At 37.1% G+C, this 20,259-nt stretch overlaps 2 protein-coding genes across 3 annotated transcripts; one reads left to right on the top strand and one right to left on the bottom strand.

The window, feature by feature from the left end:
* The first annotated feature begins 2,261 nt into the window (after window positions 1-2,261).
* LOC121952182 (V-set and immunoglobulin domain-containing protein 1-like) lies at window positions 2,262-12,147 on the top strand. 2 transcript variants are annotated; one of them, XM_088088992.1, is made up of 7 exons: window positions 2,262-5,541; window positions 5,654-5,817; window positions 6,959-7,166; window positions 10,224-10,379; window positions 10,457-10,573; window positions 10,671-10,719; window positions 11,586-12,147. In XM_088088992.1, the coding sequence occupies exons 1-7, from the start codon at window positions 5,496-5,498 to the stop codon at window positions 11,677-11,679; spliced, it is 834 nt and encodes a 277-aa protein (XP_087945118.1). In that variant the 5' UTR covers window positions 2,262-5,495; the 3' UTR covers window positions 11,680-12,147. The 2 variants fall into 2 exon arrangements, with proteins under 2 accessions (XP_087945118.1, XP_042354641.2); XM_042498707.2 differs by having other exon boundaries at window positions 2,275-5,541; window positions 10,671-10,815.
* Window positions 12,148-12,903: 756 nt separating this feature from the next.
* On the bottom strand, window positions 12,904-19,928 carry tmlhe (trimethyllysine hydroxylase, epsilon). The gene is made up of 7 exons (XM_042499694.2): window positions 19,576-19,928; window positions 19,329-19,505; window positions 15,959-16,238; window positions 15,699-15,818; window positions 15,021-15,257; window positions 13,993-14,131; window positions 12,904-13,820 (listed from the first exon to the last, which is right to left on the bottom strand). Exons 1-7 carry the CDS (start codon window positions 19,712-19,714, stop codon window positions 13,689-13,691), a joined length of 1,224 nt encoding a protein of 407 aa, XP_042355628.1. The 5' UTR covers window positions 19,715-19,928; the 3' UTR covers window positions 12,904-13,688.
* Between the last annotated feature and the right edge of the window lie 331 nt (window positions 19,929-20,259).

Below are 20,259 nucleotides of genomic sequence, written 5' to 3'. Positions count from 1 at the left end.
TCTTTACTTTCCTGAACCTCACCTACACTAACATAACGTAACCTTCTCATCCCAACTGGTCCTTAGGTGTCCTTTTGTGTCAGCTGTTTACACTCAAAGTCAGCACATTCACTGTATCTCTATAGAGATGTTGTTACATAATGAAATATGCAAATGTAAAGTATCTGTGGTTTGCAGAAATGTACAATGCCAACATTTTTTCAGGCGACTGCTTGGCTGCGTAGTAGAAGCACCGTGGGTGACTGTAAAACATTCGTTCGCCGCAGGGAAAACACAACCTTTCTCTAGCCCAGTGAAATCCTCCAGTAAAATTTCGACAAGATCACAAGTCAAACATATAACATTATACTTTTCTGGCAAATTTTAACAGCCTGTTTCTCAATTTATTTTGGCATTTTCCCTGGATTGAAGTCAGTCACTGAAGGACAGAATTTAGATGATCAAAAATGCCATTAGACAGAGTGGATATGGGAACATAATGTGTCTTGTGGAAGGATAATGTTTCTTTACGCCAATAAGGGTCAACTATGTGTTTGCTCCTTTTTTACTGTTGGCACTTTATGAAAGTTATAGCTTAAATGCAACTCTGACAGGCTGTCAATTAGACTGTTTGCTGATGTAAACTTCCTCCTTCCCTCTGCTCTCTTCAGTAGACACATTTGCGACAGGTCACCTTCTCCGATAACAGTCTGTCTTTGTGAAAGCAGTGTTTGCCTTCATTTGATGCCAATGTGAGATGATGTTTCAGTGTAACTGCATTTAGTGCCAAGAAAAGAAAAAAATAAGAAATGCAAAGGAGACCTTTTCTTCTGTGCGCGTCTGTGCTGACGTTTCACACAGCTGTTTGTGGATTTGGTTCTTGTACTTGTAAGTGGTTTGGTTTGTTGGTACATGAAGGGACAGTGAGAAAAATCATGCTAAATTTCCAGCCTGCATATTTTTTCCTCAAGAGAGCAGAAAAGCAGAGTGAGGAGGAGTGAGGCCAGCATGTGGCGCTCTTGGCTGCATTGCTGTCATCTGTCTCGAGCTCCCTGCACCCTTAAACACACACACAGAAACACATGCACGCGCGCACACACACACACATGCGCGGAAACACACGTGCACACAGTCAACATCTTACAGCCTGGCCTGTCATCTACTGGCCAACTTCTGAACTGCATCTTTGCTTTCTTCAATGCAACAGCAGCTCCAGTATCTCCATAGTACCGGAATAACCCTAACCCAGCTATACATGCATATGCATATATATATATATATATATATATATATATATATATATATATATATATGCACCACCCTATATAAATGTCTTTTAATTGTTTTTACAGTACTTATTGTCTTTTTTATTGCATGTATGACACACATGTTTTCTTCTTTATTTTTAAGCACTTTCACAATTTTAATTGTTGCAAACAGGTTTATATAGATATATATGTATTACTTTTAGGGAATTTATTTTTATTATTGTTTTTTTAATTTATTTACTTATTTATTTATTTGTTTGTATGTTTATTTATCAAGGTTTTTGAATCTATTTAATCAGAAATTGTCATACTTTCCTTTTTTAAAATGACATGACCCCCGGTGGAGAGACCAGTGATTGCTGGGAACAATTTGATTAATACTGTAGCTTATGCCACCCTGTCTAGGCCTGCGGTCTTACCTACCCCCTCTTTGTTTCGTACCTTTTATCACCAATTTTATATATTTATTTATTTTTAATTTTACATTTTGACTTTTTTTCACATTTCTTTTAAGAAGAGATTTTTTACACCCATGGTCTCCTTGTGCCAATGCCTTTCATAGCAGTCTTTAGAGTACTGCACCCAACCCAACTATATTGCTTCCAAATACACTATGAAGAAATATATTACAATTATCAAATGATTATTTGATTATATGTGGTTGTCGTAATGCCAAATCTGTCTGCAGACAGGTCTGTAAAAAGGGAAAACACCACACTTCATATGTGTACTCACTCTGTCTGAGCCAACGCTCTGATTCACACCTCCTCGCCTCGCAGTCTGCTGACAGGGAGACGCTGGCTGTAGTGGGAGGATGAATAAGTGTGTGTGGAGGTATTTCACTGATATGGGAAAAACATTATGAGCAATTTGGCAAGAAACGTCCTACAAAAGCTTAGTAAAATGTGACAAAAACTGCCCCCAAAATTAGCTGGCATGTACTATTAGACAGGTCTATTAAAAATGTGCAGAAAACTCTATTTGTAATTCTTTTAAATATCATTTAAAATTACGTTACAGAAAAAAAAGAGGAAATATATATCTGCTTTTTTAGTACTTTCTTTGGGTCATTATCATTTTCTTGTCTTTTACTTTACTTTTTTCCTTTATTTTCCTGTAATTTTCTTGTAACCTTTTACTAATTACTTGCTTATTTTTGGGCCATTTCTTATGAAATTGCTTGTCATATTGTTTTTGAAAGAAATTCTGCCAAATTTCTTGATATTCCACAGGGTAAAATACAGTGAAGTTTAAAAAAAAAAAAAAAGGAAGTTACCTCCATGTCGTACACTTTCATTTGTGGCACCTACGGCACTTAATGGTAATTGGAGTATGTTTGTTGGCAGACTGCCTGCATTGTAATATACAGTCCCATTTAGGGCACTAGTTATCTGGATTTTGTGATCTTGAAAAGTTTGTATCTGGCTCAGGGTGATGTAATCCAATGTGGCTTTGGGGTACAAAAGTGACTGGCTGATCCTGAGTAACAAAAGATGAGATTTCTAAATCTGGATCATCACTATGATTGATTGTGGTTGTTAGGGCCACCACTTTGGTAAACACCAAACTATCTCAACAACTAACTGATCGATTCCTGTGACATTTTGTGCTGATATTCTTTGACTTTTTCCTGTTTCATTTTGAAAGTCACTTTCTGTCATCTTTCATTTACTTCCTGTTGTATCTTTCCTCACCTGTTTTTCTATCACACCTGTTTTTCATTGAGTAATTCGTCTCTTGGACATTTAGTCTGTGTGTTTTCCCTTTTTTAGTAGTCAGGTCGTGTGTGTTTGCAGCTTGTAGTCCATGTGCCATACTGATTGTTCTTGTTTTAGTTTTTGTGGTTTCCCTTTGTTCTTGGATTGGTCTCAGCCTGGTCCCTCAGGTTTTTTTGAACTTAGGCAATAATGCTCCCTTTTTTTCTCCTTCAACTTAGGGTGCTCTTTTTGAAGTGAAGCATAACAAAATGTTTAGGATTTTGGAGATCCCCTTACGTTTACTGTTATGCCACCATGAGGTTTTTGGCTTAAGATCTAAACAATTGACGGTTGGATTACCATTAAATTTGGAACACATGGTGCCAAGAAGATGAATTTTAATTTATTTGGGTGATTCCCTCACTTTTCCAACAGAGTCACCAGCAAGTCGTTTTATGCTTTAAATGTCCAAATTCCTGAAAAACATTCCCATCAGTTGATACTGAAACAGATATATATCAATGCTGTCCCAAAACCAGAAGATTAAACTGCCCTGAAATGAAAAAAAGGGAACCATATAACAGCAGAGAATTTATTTTATTTATGCATTCTCTATCTTATGAACAGCTCAGCATTTTCAAAATGTAACCACGGGTTTGCATTATTTATTATTTTCGTCATATTTTTTGGGCTTTCCCGCTTGACTTTATGGAGCAATGTGCAGTTTTTATTCACCCTCTCTTATCGCCTATTTACTCACGCTGGTAACTTGATTCCCCTCCTGGATCCTGATCAGTTGCTCAAGAGCTGCTGATTTCATTGAGGAGACTGCCCTTACTTGTTTCGCCGTACAGTTCTGCCCAAACACACAGGTGCCAACATGTGTTGTTTTGAGTCTTAAGACACTGAGATCATCTCACTTCCCATCCCATCATGTTAGCATTTTCTGGATAATAAGCTCCACATGCCTCCATCCACTTCCCACATTATCCACCTCCATCCGCCCCGCTCCCTCGCCCTTCCAGTCAAGCCTGACCAACATTTTTCACATTGTAAATTACTTGTGTCAGCTTCTGGTAATTATAGACAATTAATAATATGTGATTAACCGTCTCTCTCCATCAGCTTTGTGCTCTGTGAGCGAAACGACAAAGGTGAAACTGCCTGTATTAGGTACGCAGCGCCAGGGAGTGAACTCCCCAATGATAAGCAGCATGTTGCAATGCTTTGGCTTACACTTCCTTGGGGCGAGCGATAAAGGCCAGGTGGAGATTGAATTACATTAATTCCTTTGCCAGAGGCCCTGACCCAGACTGACTTACAAGACAAGGAGGACAGAGTGATGAGCTGTAGCGAAACTACTGCCAAAGTACTGAAAAATGAATTAACCATCAGTGTCACAACACACTGTGGCCCTAACCTGTTGTTTAAAGTCAACAACCTCGAACACACACACACACACACACACACACACACACACACACACACATCGGTTTCACTGACTGTAACTTGATCTGCTCTCATTTAAAATCTAGCTAGAAAAAAAGTACACTGAGCTAGACTCAATCTAAGTCAGTCTGTTCTCATTCATCAAATACCGCCGCTTTGTCAGTAGGCAGGTTTCCATTAACCCTCAAACTGCTCAAATTAATACTGCGCATATAAAATGCACCTAATAGAAAAGGAAAATATCACAAAAAAGTTTTTATGCTAACATGAGGTGACCAGAAGCAATTCGAAACAGCCGTATTTTGTAAAACTTCAATGGGCAATGGAAGCACCTTTTATAGGTCACATGATGCTACGTCTATGAGCCTGTCAGTAGGAACTGGCTCCCTCATGATGCAGCAGCAGCTACAAGAGCTGTTATTGCATCACATAACTTCAAAAGTTGAGCGGATCATCCAGGAGTTTTAAATCCACATAACTTTTTATGAATTATTTCTTTTTACTTATTCTTTGCAATTTCCTTGTGTTGTTTCTTCTTTAATTTGTCATTGCCCTGTTCATGTGTTTTTTGTTTCTTTGAAATCAAGCAAATTTTCTCAGGTTTCAGTGGACTAAGGGAATCAAGAGATGCAAAACATCCACAAAGTCTGTGTGTTTTGAGGTGGTGGGTCCTTTTGCATGTATGTCCAGGGCCCTATTGTCTTATAATCTGCCCATAGATATACTTCAATTAAGTGAACTTCAGATTACCTTTTTTTAACTTAAAAATTCATGTCATATTATTTAGATATATTTATGAACGGGTGTGTTTTTTCCCTAGCTTTCATCTGCTCCCATCCCAAATTATTAACGGCCACATCAACATTTTTTGAAAAACAACACAGTAGGCTACACACACCCAGTCTGGCAAACATGGAAATGCAAACATCGTGTTATCAACAGTATCGGCCGGTCCATTAGCCAGCATATTGTAACCTTGCCTGTGACACTGTAATGGTTTTTTTTTTTTTTAAACTTCTCTTCCGGTTTTGCTTGCAAGAGTTGGTGGTGAAAAGCGCAGACGGCTGAGCTCTTAACAAGATCTGTGATTGAAACTCTGAAGATGAACTCCGCATCACTGCGCTTCATGGTGCTTATAAGCATACTAGGTAAATAACTTTGTGATTCTTCATCTGTAATTCTTTGTTTTGGGGAGTATTTTTATGTGTGGGATTGCAGTGTTTTTAGTAATGTTTAATTTTGTGTTTTGTTGTTTTGCAGGATGTGTTGAATTGATCACAGTCAAGACTCCAAAGAAATATGTCAATGTTACACTGGGAGGAACCATCCTGCTCCCATGTACGTTCGTGACCACTGCGGAGAACACCGACGGGCTCACCATCCTGTGGAACTTTGAGTCATCATCCTCCAGTACGCCACAGCAGGTAGACACACACTGCTGCTCAGATCAGAGCTTTGCGCCAAAAAGAGGCAAAATGTGCAATATTTTCAGTGTCGGAATATTTCCATCTATTGAGCACAAAAGCAACCTTTTCCCCATCTATGTTTGGTTTCAGTCCAGTTGCTTGCAGTGTTTGTTTAATGACTCTACGAAGCTTTTAAGTGACACGGTAAAGACATCAGTCATTTTTTGGTTTCTTTAAAGTTTGCTAACGCAGGACAAAATCTTCTTCACTCAAAATGTGGCTCTTTGTCCTTTTAATCGGTTGTTGTATCAGATTAACGCTGGGTTTAATCTAATGAAAGAACTTGACACTTTGAAAGATATTCAAAGTTTCAGTTGCTTTTAAATCAAGCTTCAGCATTCCCCAAAAACATCTTGAGCGCCTTTTTTAGTGCGTCAAATATCCATAAAATATATATATATAATATTGACCGACTGCCAAGAGACACACCTCACTGACACCACAAAGCTTGTGATTGAGAAATAAGATGAAAGCAGATTTTATTATATGAGAATGATTGCAAGAGCATGGCTATTATTGTGAGTTGAAGATTAATCTAACAGGAAAAAACAGGAAGGATTATGTTGAAAAAGCTGCTGTGTCCAAATCTTTTTTTCATTTTTTGGGAGGCAAGCATATTTTTTTATGCTTTGCAATGGGAGAGTGCTGGGTGTGAATTCTATGCGTTTTTGAATTTTTTTCTTCTTTTTTTGTCTGAGTCTAAAAATGTTTGGATAAAAATGCTGCGCTCATCCATGTCACTTTAGCTTTTCAGTCACTGTGGACACGGAAGTAGTAATTACAGTGTTTGACCACTATAAATACTTGCTTCAAAGCCTGGTGCACATCACTGGGGGCCTGATGACGACCCGGTCCGTATGTAGATACAGTATAAACGGCTCATTTTTACATAACAAAAACACAACAAATCATATTATCTGGTGATTATCTACCCATGAAAACATGCTTATTATGTTTCATTACCAGCCCCTAAATCCTACACACTGAACCTTTAATTAAACCAGTTTTACAACAATGAGGTTTTACAGAAATGCATTATACAGAAATATTTGTGTCTGTATCGTGTCACGTCATCTGACTTGTTTCCATCTGCTTTCAGGTGTATTACTATCAGTCAGGAAAGGACATCACTACAGATTCTTTTAGAGGCAGGCTGGAGACTCCGTCTTCTCCCGCCACCACCAAAAACGCCTCGATAATAATAAGAAACATGCAGCGAGCAGATGCTGGCGTCTACACTTGTCAAGTTCACAACTTTCCAGATGTGGACGGACAGTCGGAGGTCAATATCATTGTGGATGTTCTTGGTAAGTTTTGTTAATTCCAGACGTTATTTTTTTGTAATAAATGTTTCATCCTCTTGAAAGAAAATTTAATTAGTGAGGACCTTTAAATATCCCAAATGCAAACTTTAAAAAACAGTATGAATTTGTTTACTTTTAAAGGGACAGTTCTATGATGCCAGAGCTGTGACAGTAAATGTTGGCATTAAAAATATGATTTGTCACTGAAAACAAAAGGCTGAACTAAAAAAGGAAACACTGAAACATTTGTATTTTAAAAAGTTGTCGTACGGATGGTTGAATGTGAGTTGCCGAGTGTTGGAGACATCAGCCGTAGAGATGTCTCACCAATATGGACACTAGATGATTCAAAGCACCAAAAACATTTTCAAAAATGCTTGCTTTTTTGTGCAGTTATACAATCAGCGGTTGCAGTTCAGTAAAAAGAAATTAGTTCGGACATGAAACAAAGTTTGTTGATTATGTTGAGTAAACAGATCATGATTTCTGGAAAGAGACATTGCTGTTGAATTTTTTTTAATATATATTTTTTATGTATAATAATACTTAATATGTCCAACACTCTACAACTCACATTAAAACAATCTAGATGGAAAAATAGCATTACAGGTGAGAGGAAAATAAATATTTTTGATTTAAGGTTGACTGCCCCTTTAAGAGTCAAGTAGATATAAATGTAGCCGACTAAATTAGTATTTGAGTAAGAGCGAGATAACCACACAGCCTTGAGACAAATGATACTGCTGGGCCACACCCCTTAACAGTATCAGCTGAATATTTGCATGTTGTTCACACCTGGACCTGGGTGTAGTCCATAAAGTGACTACGTGCTGGTGCGGTTTGAAAACTGTTACTAAGACAGAGAAAAGGGGAACAGAATCTGTATTTCCCCATAATGGCCGCAGAGATCATTGTTTAATAATCTTGTGTATATATTTACCTCATCTACCTAATATCAACTGTGAATTTCAGTTTTAATTTACTCAAGTGGAGATGAAACTAAATTTTAGTGAATCTGCACATTTGTAAATGGTTGTGGGCCTTTATTTTTGCTTTAAGTGAAGCAAGGTCCACACGTATACAGGATTTTTTCTTTTTAAAAGATTATTTTGGAGGGCTTTTTTCTTTCTTTCAATTATATCTCAATTATATTTTCTTTAACAATATCTTTTTATATTTATTTATTAATTATTATATTCTAAATTATTATTATTATTGTTATTATTATTATTATTATACTTAATATTCATTTATCGGTATGTTTTAAATTATTATTATTATTATTATTTTGACTTAAAATCTGTTTGTTTTTTGTTTGTTTTTTTCTCAAAAAAAGTTTTTTGTTTTTCTGACACAATCGCAGTACTTTTATCACTTATTATGGTGTATTGACTTACAGGACCTTTTTGCTAAGGTTGTACATATTTTAGGGATATGAAATAGCAAAATGTATCTTTTATCAGCGCTGTAACATTAACAAATCTATTAAAACAGCGGCCCTGAATCGTGTGATTAGGGAATTACATTCAGTTTGAATCCTCTCATTCAGCGAGTTACCAGGGACAACCTTGCAGGCCTCAGTATCCTCGGTAGTTTCCATGGTTACTGCAGCACTCTCCTCATTGTCAGTGTTGGAAAATTAGAGTAGGACTGTGACTGCATCCTTGTACTGCATTCAGAATATACATCAGCATCTGCTGCATGCCAAACACACGCCTTCGTAACCTTTAAGAAAATGTTTGCAGGACGACACGCTGAATGCGATGCATGCTTAAGCGCTGTATGAATATGTATGGCTCCTCTCATGCTGATTATTGTGGGATTAAAGATTTTCATTATCGCTTGCTGTTACATATGGTAATATTTTAAAGAGCGAGGAGTCTATAATTAATTACAAATGTAAGCTTTTCCATTATTGTGAAAATAGCTGTTAAAATGTGGAGATTCAGTCTGAACTCAGGAGCAGAGAGTTGTAAGGCCACACCCAACGCACTTCCTGCCTCGTGATGACTAACCGACGGACACGCGACGCCCTGTTTGATTAACAGCAAGTGAAGGAAAGAGTAAAGTGTCTTTGTTACCAGGCACACAGATTTATACATGTCATCCTGTCTCTACCTTGATGTGACTGCTATGACCTATTTTAGTATATATAGAAGTATATAGTGCAGCTACTATCTGTCTTTACAGCTTTGTAGATATGGGTTCATCCAGGCGTGGTGCAAAGTACATAATGTCAAAAAGGAGAGATGTGATACATACAATGCACTGAGTATATTTTATTTAATTATACTTCTACCTGGAGTTCTTTTAAATGATGTACTTGTGTTACATATATAGTAAGGAAAGGGTGTGAGAACTTCTTTCACCACAGTCTTAAAGAGACAGTTCACCCCAAAATCAAAACGGCACATTTTTGCTCTAACCTGCGGTGCTATTTATCAATATAAACTGTTTTGGTTGGTTGGTTTTAGTTGCAGACTTCTCTCTAGTATTATGTATCTAGATGGTTCTTGGCTTGTGGTGCTTAAAGCGTTTTGTTTTGGGGTTTTTAACTATTTTATTTTGTTTGGGTTTTTTTTCAAAATTTCAGATAGTTTTATTGTAACTTTTTACTGTATTTTTTGGTAATTTGGGGTGACTTCTAACTAACAATAATTATATATTTAAAATTATTTATATTTCCATTTTCAGCACTTACATACTTATCTTCCTTTTTTTCTTTTTCAAACCATTTTTTAGTTCTTTTTACACATTTTCAGGTAGTTATTTTGTAACTTTTTACCTAATTTCTTGCTAACTTTTGGTAATTTCTTGTTAATGTCTAATTTGTTTCCTGTCATGTTAACACAGAAATGAAGCTTTTGCTCAGGTTTCAAGGGGCTCAGACACAAGTGTGACGTAAACTCTGTTACCAAACCTCTCAGGATCTATTTACTCTGCTCTTGTTGAAACAGTATGAAGAATTTCTGCTGATTGAACATGTGCTTCATGATAAAGTAGATTTACTAAATTTAAAGTAACAAAATAAACCTATGCATCCTCCTTGTGCTCTGTCAGAGAGGCCCTCTGTTCCTTACTGCTCCGTGCACGGTGATGTGGAATTTGGTCACCTGGTCACTCTGACCTGCCACAGCGAGCACGGGAGCCCAAAGCCAACCTACACCTGGACCAGACTGGACCAGACTAGCACGTGGAGTCGTGCACGGGGAAGAGGTCAGTAGTGCATGTTTGTGTTGTACTGTTGTGCAAAATCAGCCACTTTAAACATGCGTGTGCACTCGTTTCCTCAGCAACCCCAGGTGGAATACTGGAAATCCAAAACATGACCCAGTTTCAGTTTGGGGAGTACCGCTGCAACGCTACGAATGTGGTGGGATATTCAACTTGCACTGTTGAGCTGAGTCCTGGTATGTTTGTAATTTTGTTGTTTGAGAATATGAACAAAAAACACACATTGACAAAAATACTTTAAAAGACTTCCTTCCTTCATGTTTGTGTGAACAGAAGTGAGTGACGGAGTGATTGCTGGTGCTGTGATCGGCGCGCTGCTTGGGTGCGTGCTGATCCTCCTGGTGGTTTGGTTCATCGCCCACACTGTGAAAAAACACAAATATAAATCAGTCAAAGTATCAGAGGCCAACGAGATGAAGTGAGATTTTTATTTTTATTTTTATAACCCTTTAACAGCACTTTTCTTGTACTGCTTTCTGATGCCTTTAACAAGTATTTAAAAAGTAAGGGAACATTTCGAGGGAAAAAAGAAAAAAATATATGATATAATAAATAATATATATAAATATATTAATAATATATTATAGTAATAATATATACAATATTTGTAATGATAATAATAGTTACATATTTAGAATTATGCTAAATGATCATCATAATTCTTTTTAACATATTTCAGGTAATTTCCTTGTTTTTGCCTTTTTCTCCCTTTTGTGCTAATTTTTAGGTAATTTTCCCGTACTTTCTACTACTTTTACAGATTATATTCAAGATTTTATAATAAGGTTTTATATGTTTTGGGGTATGTTTTGACCTTTTTAGGCTATGGAGTCAGATCTTTGTAGATTTATTTTTGAAATATATTTTAAATTGAATATTAAAATTACATTTTTGAAAACATATTTAAAAAGCTTGAATAATAATTTTTAGTGCTTCTTTGAGGTCATTTCCTTGTTCCTTTTTGTTTTTAACTCCCTTTTTATGCTATTTTTCTAGTAATTTTCTTGTACTTTTTACAGATTTCTTGCTATTTTTCAGGGGTCTTTTCTTCTTAAATTACTACTTCCCTTCTTCTTGAAAGAAATCAAGGCAATTTGCTTAGTTTTCAAAGCGTTAATGCTGTTGCATTTCATCATGTCATTCCCAGTTCAAGTGTGTAACATCAACTCTCTTTTTGTCCACTAAAAGGAGCCCTCTTCAGGTGCAGGAGGCCTCAGAGAGCGTTCCTGTGGCAACCACGGCCGACAATCTCCATGCTGAGGGAGATGAGGCACAAGCCTAAAAAAGGCCGTCCGAAAACAACTGGAGCAACGTCACTCCTCTGAACAACAGGATGTTTGGTCTTTATCATATACGTCATTCTCAGATTTAATCACTATGGCCAAGCTCACGTTCACATTTGAAGTTGCATTTTGATACATGTTTTCTGAATCAAGAATTTTATTATGCTGATATCATCAGTTTAGTCTTTTACAGCTTTTTTGTGTCATTTTTTAAACATAAAATACGATTGAATATTTGCAGTACTTCTTTTTTTTTTTAATCTAACATTCAATCTATGTTGAACCCTGCATTGGACATACAAACTACATTAAACCTTTCAGTTTAGAAAAAATAATCCTTTCTTTTTTTCAGTTAATGGATATAACACACTATAAACGGGCTCCCAGTTGATCATGGTTAATACAAACTGTTAAACAGCTGTAGATAACGTTCAGATCCTGGTTAAATAAAATATTGTGTTTTTAGAGTCACTGAGTCATAAAGTTCTTCCATTAACATTAACGTCCTCTTTAAACAGCTGTAGATAAATTATGGCAATTTGCACTCTAAAGTTGTGTTATTTCCCCATTAATAAAAGCAAATATTATACAGGTCCTTCTCTAGCACAATTAAATTCTATATATTTCATGCAAATTAAGCTGGCTACCGCCTGCCAATGCCAAGATAGCATCCAAAAATTCACAATTATTTGGAAACTGCAAAGCAATACAGACCTTTAACCCTTTCAAACCTAGATCCACATCATTTTAATTGCATTCAGATGCCTTTTAATTTAAACATGGCAAAATACACAATGAGCAACCTGGCAAGAAATTAGTAAAATTAGTAAAAAAAAAAAAAAAAAAGAAAAAGACCTTAAAATTACCTTACAATAAACTAAGGGTAATTAGTAGATTTAAAAAATAAATAAATAAATAAAAAAGGGAAAAATGTCCAGAAAACTGTATTTAGAATTCTTGTAATTATACATTTTACTTTTATGCTAGAGAAAGCACTTTCTTATGGTATTTTTTTCTTGTTTGTTTTTGTTTTTTACTTCCCTTTTTTGCTTTACATCTTTATGGAGCTGCCTGCTCCACTTTGATTCTAATTAACTTTGCACTGGTTACACTTTAACTAAAGAAAAGCTTTTGCCAACCTTATTTGCACATATAACTCACCCAGTGTAAAGCTGTTTTAACACCAAAGTCATATTATAACACAGCAGAAAAACTTCAGAAGACAAAGTTTCACTGTTTTTATTAATTTTTACAAAGGAAGAATAAAAAAAGCATCCTGATTGGAAACATTACAAAGCATGACTTGTTCACATTGGTAGTAGTGCCAGTACAGAACCAGTGAGTGCCCCTCCCTTTACGTTACTCTAAGTCTAACTCACGTTACGCAGCACAAAGGGAGAGAGAGACTGCACCATAACAGCACTGAAAACACCTAGTAAATTTGCAGCTCACAGCAAGTTAATACGATAGAGATAGGCTTTTGTTTGACATCTAGTGTTGGTAAAATGTGCATATGCGATCTGTCATTAGTAACATTAGCTTGTTTACTATGTTACATGAATGCCGCTGTAACACTAATCGCCCCCTGAGTACTGTTCAAACTGTAAAACTTTATATGGAAAAAAATCTGCAAAAATTTGTCTTGAACAACCGAATCTGATTCGACTTGCATAACTCTGTGTCACTTACAGCCTTAGTTTCCAGTGTGAAAAGTTTTTACCAATACAACCGTCCCCATTTTTTGTCATTCTGTTGGGGTACCTAGCACACAGATACTAAAAGGCTCTTCATATAAACACTTTTTTGTTGTTTTTTGTAGGATGACAACATAAAAACTCTGTTTAGTGGACCATCAACAAGATGCAGCATTTCTCCCTCTTTTTTTTCTTGTGATATATTAAGGCATTACTTCATTACATGTTGTGCAACTCTGCGTTGTAGAATAACAATAACTGAATCTAAAGGCTAATTGATTCGGCACAGTAGTGAAGGCCCCTCATGTCCAAGATCAGGCCTGTAGTCCAAAGCAGCGTGCAGTGCTGAGGATGTCGTCTCTGGTCAGATAGCATCCACAGAGCTGCCTCAGGCCGGTGAAAGACTCCCTCCCGTGCATCACACGCCAGTTGTCTATGAAAATAACCTAAAGAATAGAGAGGATAAAGTCGTTAGATCAAACTAAACTACACTTACATATATATCATTTAATTATACTAAAACTGTAAATTACGTTTTGGCAATTGGAGAAGAATGTATATATTTTTGTTTTCTGGCTTGTCTGAGTGTATCCTTGTTAAGAGGTGTAACTTTCTTACTTTCCCTGGAGTCAGTTTCACCCACAGCTCGTTCTCTGGCCGCCTTAGCTCTGTTGTCAACTCTCGATGTGCAGCATACCATCTCTGAACCATGTCATGAGGTAATGTGTTTATCACTGATCTGTCATAGTTGTTGTATCTGGTGAAGAAAAGGTACAACAATCTTCAATTATACAACAATTTAAAACATTTTATCAAACCTTTAAAACTACAGAATATTCTAACTACCAAGGAACAATTTCAAATTGCCAGAAAAATGTTGGCACTGTACATTTCTGCAAACCACAGATACATTACATTTTCAAGTTGTGTAGCAATGTGATGCGATGTGATATAATACGATACAATACTATGCAACAGAATACAATGTGACACGATGCGATGTGACACTATGTGATACAATACAATTCAATGCGATAAAATGTGATACGATACGATACATTCTGATGCTATGCGATATGATGCGATGCAATGCAATGTTATGCAATTCAATGCGATGCAATGCAATACGATAGCAATGATATGCAATGTGATGCAATATGATGCAATATGTTGCGATAAGGTGCGGTACGATACAATACGATACGATACGATACGATACGATACGATACGATACGATACTATACTATACTATACGATGCGAAACGAAACGATACGATACGATACGATGCGATGCGATGCGATACGATATGTGATTACACTTGGTTATGGTGCTTTAAATGTCTGGTTTGGGGGCACAATTCCCATTGAAAAGAGAGTAATGTCTGTGAAAAAAAGCTTTTCTAACTACTTACGCTGAAAGAAGAGTGACGGATTCTTACAAACAAAAGTTGCTGGAAACACAGCTATGATTTGCAAAATCACGACCCATTTTGTCGTTTGTTGGTCTTTAACAGTGGTCTGCAGCTTGGCAGGTGTATATAGCTCAAAGGTACATTTTTTCACCTCTACATTAAAATCCTAAAATTTTATTGCCAAATAATTCACTACTGCACAAACATGAGTATAAGATGAAATCACTAACATACCGGATGAGGTACATTTCATTGTTCCAAGGATAGACGTTGAGCAGAGGTCCGATGCCTGTCATGTGGTTTTGGTGTTCGCCAGTGTTTTCAATGTACTCGTGCCTGATGGGCACGCGGGCAAGCAGCTCAAAGTTTTCAGGAGACTGCTGGCGCAATTTTTCAGCAGCATAGAATCCGTCCACAAGTAGTGTCCTTCCCCCCGTCCCCTCATGCTTGAGGCAGTGAAAAACCTGGATTCTGCAACAGCGGTCAGCAGCATCGAGTTAGAAAGTGCGATAGAAAATGCATATTTTTATTAGGTTTTATATGATGTATCAAAATTAACACTGCTCAGTGCGATGAAAACTGTTGACATTGAGATCGCTTATAGGGGACAAAAATGACTTTATTTTTAAATACATACAGAAATAAATAAATAAAGAAATATATATCTAAATACAGGGATAAATAAATAAACAGGGAATTAAATAGAGGAATAAAAGATAAATATAGAAAAAAATGTATACAGGAATACAGGAATAAATTAATATGGAAATAAATAAATATTGGCATGGATTTCTCTTTTTTTTTTAGGTAAAGCTTAATTTTTTTTTAATGTTACTTTTTCAGTGCTTCAAAAATAATTCCTTTCACTTCCTTAGTGTTCAGGCTGTATCAGTTGATCTCTGCTGCACCTACCCACATGGCTCCTGAAAGTAGGAGGTGTCAGTGTGACGGTCCAGGGCCAGCTGGCTGTAAGCAGAGTCTCCTCTGGAAAAATCTGAGGTAAAACACCACATTCTTCCATATGTAGTCTCCCTTATGGACCAGTAACACCAAACACAAATGGATTAGGAACAAGTGGAAAAATGCTTTGCGCTTAATATTTCTATTAAAAGCAAATCAATAATACAGAATAGTAATTTCACGTAAGATTAATCAAAAAGAACCACTAATACCTGATGAGACTGACCCTCTGGGTAACTTCCTCTGTAGCTTCAACTGTTACCGGGACGTTGTCTACAAAAGCAATCCCATACAGGATGTAGTTCTGGAGAAACTTCTTTACTTCATCATCAGAGCTCATAAATGTGTCATATTTGACAGACGGTACGTTAGCTTTCTTATAGATGTCTGAATTCCACAGTACGCGCGGCTGGATGACGCTCTGCTTCTTTCCTTCAAAGCTGTTCTCTGCGAGCCAGCTAAAGCTGTACTTTGACACATGACCTCCGGGCCCTGCGGCACAGAAAAAAACACTGTCATTAGGTACGATTAATGGAAATTGTACGAAATATATGCACAACCTGATTTTGACTAATTTTTATTAATTTTTCATGAATGGTTAGACCATATATGGGAAGATCACAGTGTGTGCATTATATATTATTGGCAAAAAAGCTTATTTTTGTAAATTTATTGTTCAAAATTAGAAAAGCACAAAAATGACAAGCAAGGTTAACGAACAAGGTGGACAAAGTGGACCAACACTCTTGTACTTAAGTATAGTAGCATTTCTTTAGCCCTGAAATTCACTAACCCAGTCATTGTAATTAAAACATGATCTAAATTTGATTGATATTCATGCATTTTTTTAAATGTTCATCAAATGTGAAACTTATTTTTCTTTGTGCTGGGCAGCAGTTTGTGGCCTGTGAGAATGAGATGTTTTTTTCTTTATCTTGGTACGATTAATCTGAACTACTAGTCAAATTTTCTCTTACCTAAGAGAAGAGCAAAAACCAAAAAATCAGTGTGTACAAACAAAATGAGAATAAATCCTGGATACAAGCAAAAAAAGATGAAATCTATTCATTTATAGTTTCTTGCGTGAGGCCCAGTGTGCTTTAACAAAAACACAAATGGGAGAAACTCATAATAACTATTCTGTACTGCAGTACACCGGGTTGTAAAGGATTACAGGACAGCTCATAAAAACTTCTTTTATGTGTACTGTAAGCATAAAGCACATGATCTGTGTGCAACACGAGTATCCAGGAGTTCCCTTGTAACATTAAAAATGAGTATTTAGCAAACCAAGTCTGTGAGGGCTAATGTTCATGGATAGGATGTGCACACGCTCACTCAGCTGACCTTGAATATGCACCACCACACTGTGTATATGCCAGCATGCCCACAGCAGTGCATGCATCATCAGCTGTCTTGGGGCTGACAGGTCCCCATTTGTCAGTTTATGTAAGATTCAGCGCCCCTCTTGTGCATAAATTAAAAAAAAACAGAGTAACAGCCCGGCAGCTCACAGGGAGGCATCAGTCAGTCTTTAGGACAACCCTGAGTAGCATGAGCCAGACTGACGCCCACAGCCAGGAAGCACGGGCATCTCCAAGCTGCCAGACTATTAAAAGCTTACAGTGATGGTATCTCCCTGTCCATGTTGTGCTTCCCATTTAAAGAACTGAATATTAAAGGAGTATAATTATTAGGGTGTGCAGAGATTAAAGCTGTGGGGTCACAAGACAGAGGAAAATGGGAATGTGTGTACATGAAGCCAGCAGTTCTTACAGGCGAGGGGCAAAGTATAAGCTGTTTCTTTTTCCTCTGCTTGCTGCTGCAGGACTGTTTTTTTCTCTTAGTCCAAAAACTAAATTACTCATATTGTGCTGGAGTGTGTACAGTATAAGGCAGTGATACTCAACTTACAGCCTGCAGGCCGAATCTGGCCTCCAGCAGAGTGCCCGATGACCCCCAACCATTTTCTGAGTCACGATATATTGAAAGTGATTCAACTGGGAATTATTTTTGTGCTGTTAGTATATATACGGTGCCAGAGTGCATTTAAAAAAGCATCAAAATAGAGCTTGTTTATCAAAAAAGTGCCAGTGGAGGATCCCCACACCCCCGACATGGGTCCTAGCTAAGCCCCCAATGTCCTAAAATACTAGAATTGTCCTCAAAATCCTTGAAATGTCCTAAAATCCTTGAAATGTCCTAAAATCCATGAAACATGTATGGGGCTGCTGCTACCGCTTTATTTTTGTATCTATGTCCCAACTGCACGTGCTGAGATTTTTTTTAATATTGACGCTTTGTGGTCTCGTCTCTGAGATGGGAACAAAGGTAGTAATAACCCCAAACCAAACTCCATGTTTTCGAAAGAAATTGCTTCAACTCGCTCAGGGTTCAAGGGTTTAAATACTTGTGAGCGGCTTCTGAGCATAGGACGATAAAAGTGGTTTCGACCAAGTTTTAAAAGGGTTAACAGACACAACAGCACAGGCGCAATTTGAGTTTAAAACCACGAATTTATCATTATTTTTTTCATTGTGTCAAGCTACCTTTGGTAACTCTAACATGTCCATGTGCATGAGAAGCAAACCCATTCGTGGTCTAATCTTTTTTATATGACAGCATCTGTAAGAGCCAAATATTCTCTAAGCCAGTTCATAAAAGATGTTGCAATTCACTGATAGAGGTTGATATCTATATCACGGTGACATAGTGATTATTTTATGTATGCATATCTTGTGGTAAACAATGGAAGCAGTCCAGAAGCGTCCTTCATGACCTGACCATACCCTAACAGATTAACAAAGAGAATATTTGCACAACAAAACACAGTCGCCACAAAGGGAAAAGTCCGCTCCTTCTCCACATGTGAAGAGAGCTCCACATGTTGCCTGATATCAAACAGAAGTGTCAACTCAGTGCAGATTCAAAGGTCTGAACCAGGACACTCGATGATAAAGTGCTCTGAAGTTTATGTGTGACTACTTATTGCTATAGGCAGCCCCTCATTGGTTTTCTAAAAGTAAATGATTGAATCAAACTTTAGTTTTCATGTGGCAAATACCTCATTTAATCATTCTTAGTTTTAAATCAAACGTCTTCTCATGTCCCAGTAAAGCACTGTCAGAGATGCAATAGAACTTCACAATGTAACACACATTTTGTTACAGAAAAAAAAGATTTTTTTTGAGGCCATTTTTAAAATTTATTTATTCTTCTTGCCTTTTGTGTTGATTTTCTTGTAACTAATACTCTTGTACTATTTTGTGCTATTTTTCAGGCCTTTTTTATTGTTAAGTTTGTTGTCACCCAATTCTGTTGTCTTGCTACTGGAAAAGCTGTTGTTATTTCCTATGTGAAAATTCAATAAACAGTGTTAAAAAAAAAAAGAAAGAAAATTGCTACCAAGTTGCCTGCACTGGACACGCAGTGGTGCATAATGACTTTATTAAAGTGTCATTACAATGCAATTAATAGGGATGGTCTATTATGAGGTGCAGACAACTTGACTTTAAGACACTTTAAGCATGCTTTGTCTAACCACATTTTCTCTGTAGTGTAACTTTATCTAGACTGACTTACACGTGAGGACCAGATAACCATCTTGCACAGCTGTTTTTTCAGGACGGATGGTGAGGTCTATGCTCCCGGTGTCCACGTTTCTTTGGTTGGTTTTGGAGTTGAATGAAGACGCAGAGCGGCAGTGATCCCGCAGCCACACGTAGTTAAAATGCATCCGCGTGCCTCCATAGTCGAGCGCTGTTGATGTCATATGCATGGGATTAAATGTGTGTTTTTCCTGAATGCGTTAAAATGCAGTTAAACTCACCAAGAGAGTCCTCGAGCAACTGAAATGTTGCTGAACTGCACGAGCGGATCGTGTGTCTCCACGGTGCGTTTCTGACTGCAAACAGCAGCTGAGTTTGGTTTAAAGCGCGGAAAAACATCCGATTCAAAGAGCCCAACATTGTAAGCACTTAGAATAAACAACAAAAAGTGGAAGTTAAAAGGATAAAACCTCACTTTCGCACGCGGTTTGCAGCGCTCAACTTCTTCTCGCATTTCCCTATACAACAAGATTAATTATTAAACACAACATACGTTCTCTTATTGTAAAACTGAGCAAAGGCATCGTGACCTGGCTAATACCAGTGGAGTAGTTAGAGACATGCGCGTTCACGTTAACGTCAACACAATGATCATCTGGGGCTGCCACAGCAGCGAGCAGCAGAGGGCGGGTTTAGTCCGTTTGTCTGCCCGGAGGATTAAAACGAAGACGGAAGTGGAGAGGGGTCAGTCTCACTTTATTCGTATATACTCTTTATGATCGTGACGTCTCTTAATCTGCAGTGCTTTTTATTTTAACTCTTATAAATCTGGATCGACTTAAGTTTTCTTGTGCTGCGTTCAGGCGCTATTTAATGACTGATTAATTATTTTAAAAATATTTAAAACGTTTTTTTAAACTATATTCATGATCATTATAATTATAATTACTATATTATATATATTA

The sequence above is a fragment of the Plectropomus leopardus genome, chromosome 15, assembly GCF_026936395.1.
Source record: "Plectropomus leopardus strain MGB_pleo_1.0 chromosome 15, ASM2693639v1, whole genome shotgun sequence".
Lineage (NCBI taxonomy): Eukaryota > Metazoa > Chordata > Actinopteri > Perciformes > Serranidae > Plectropomus > Plectropomus leopardus.
This window is presented reverse-complemented; position numbering and strand designations above follow the sequence as displayed.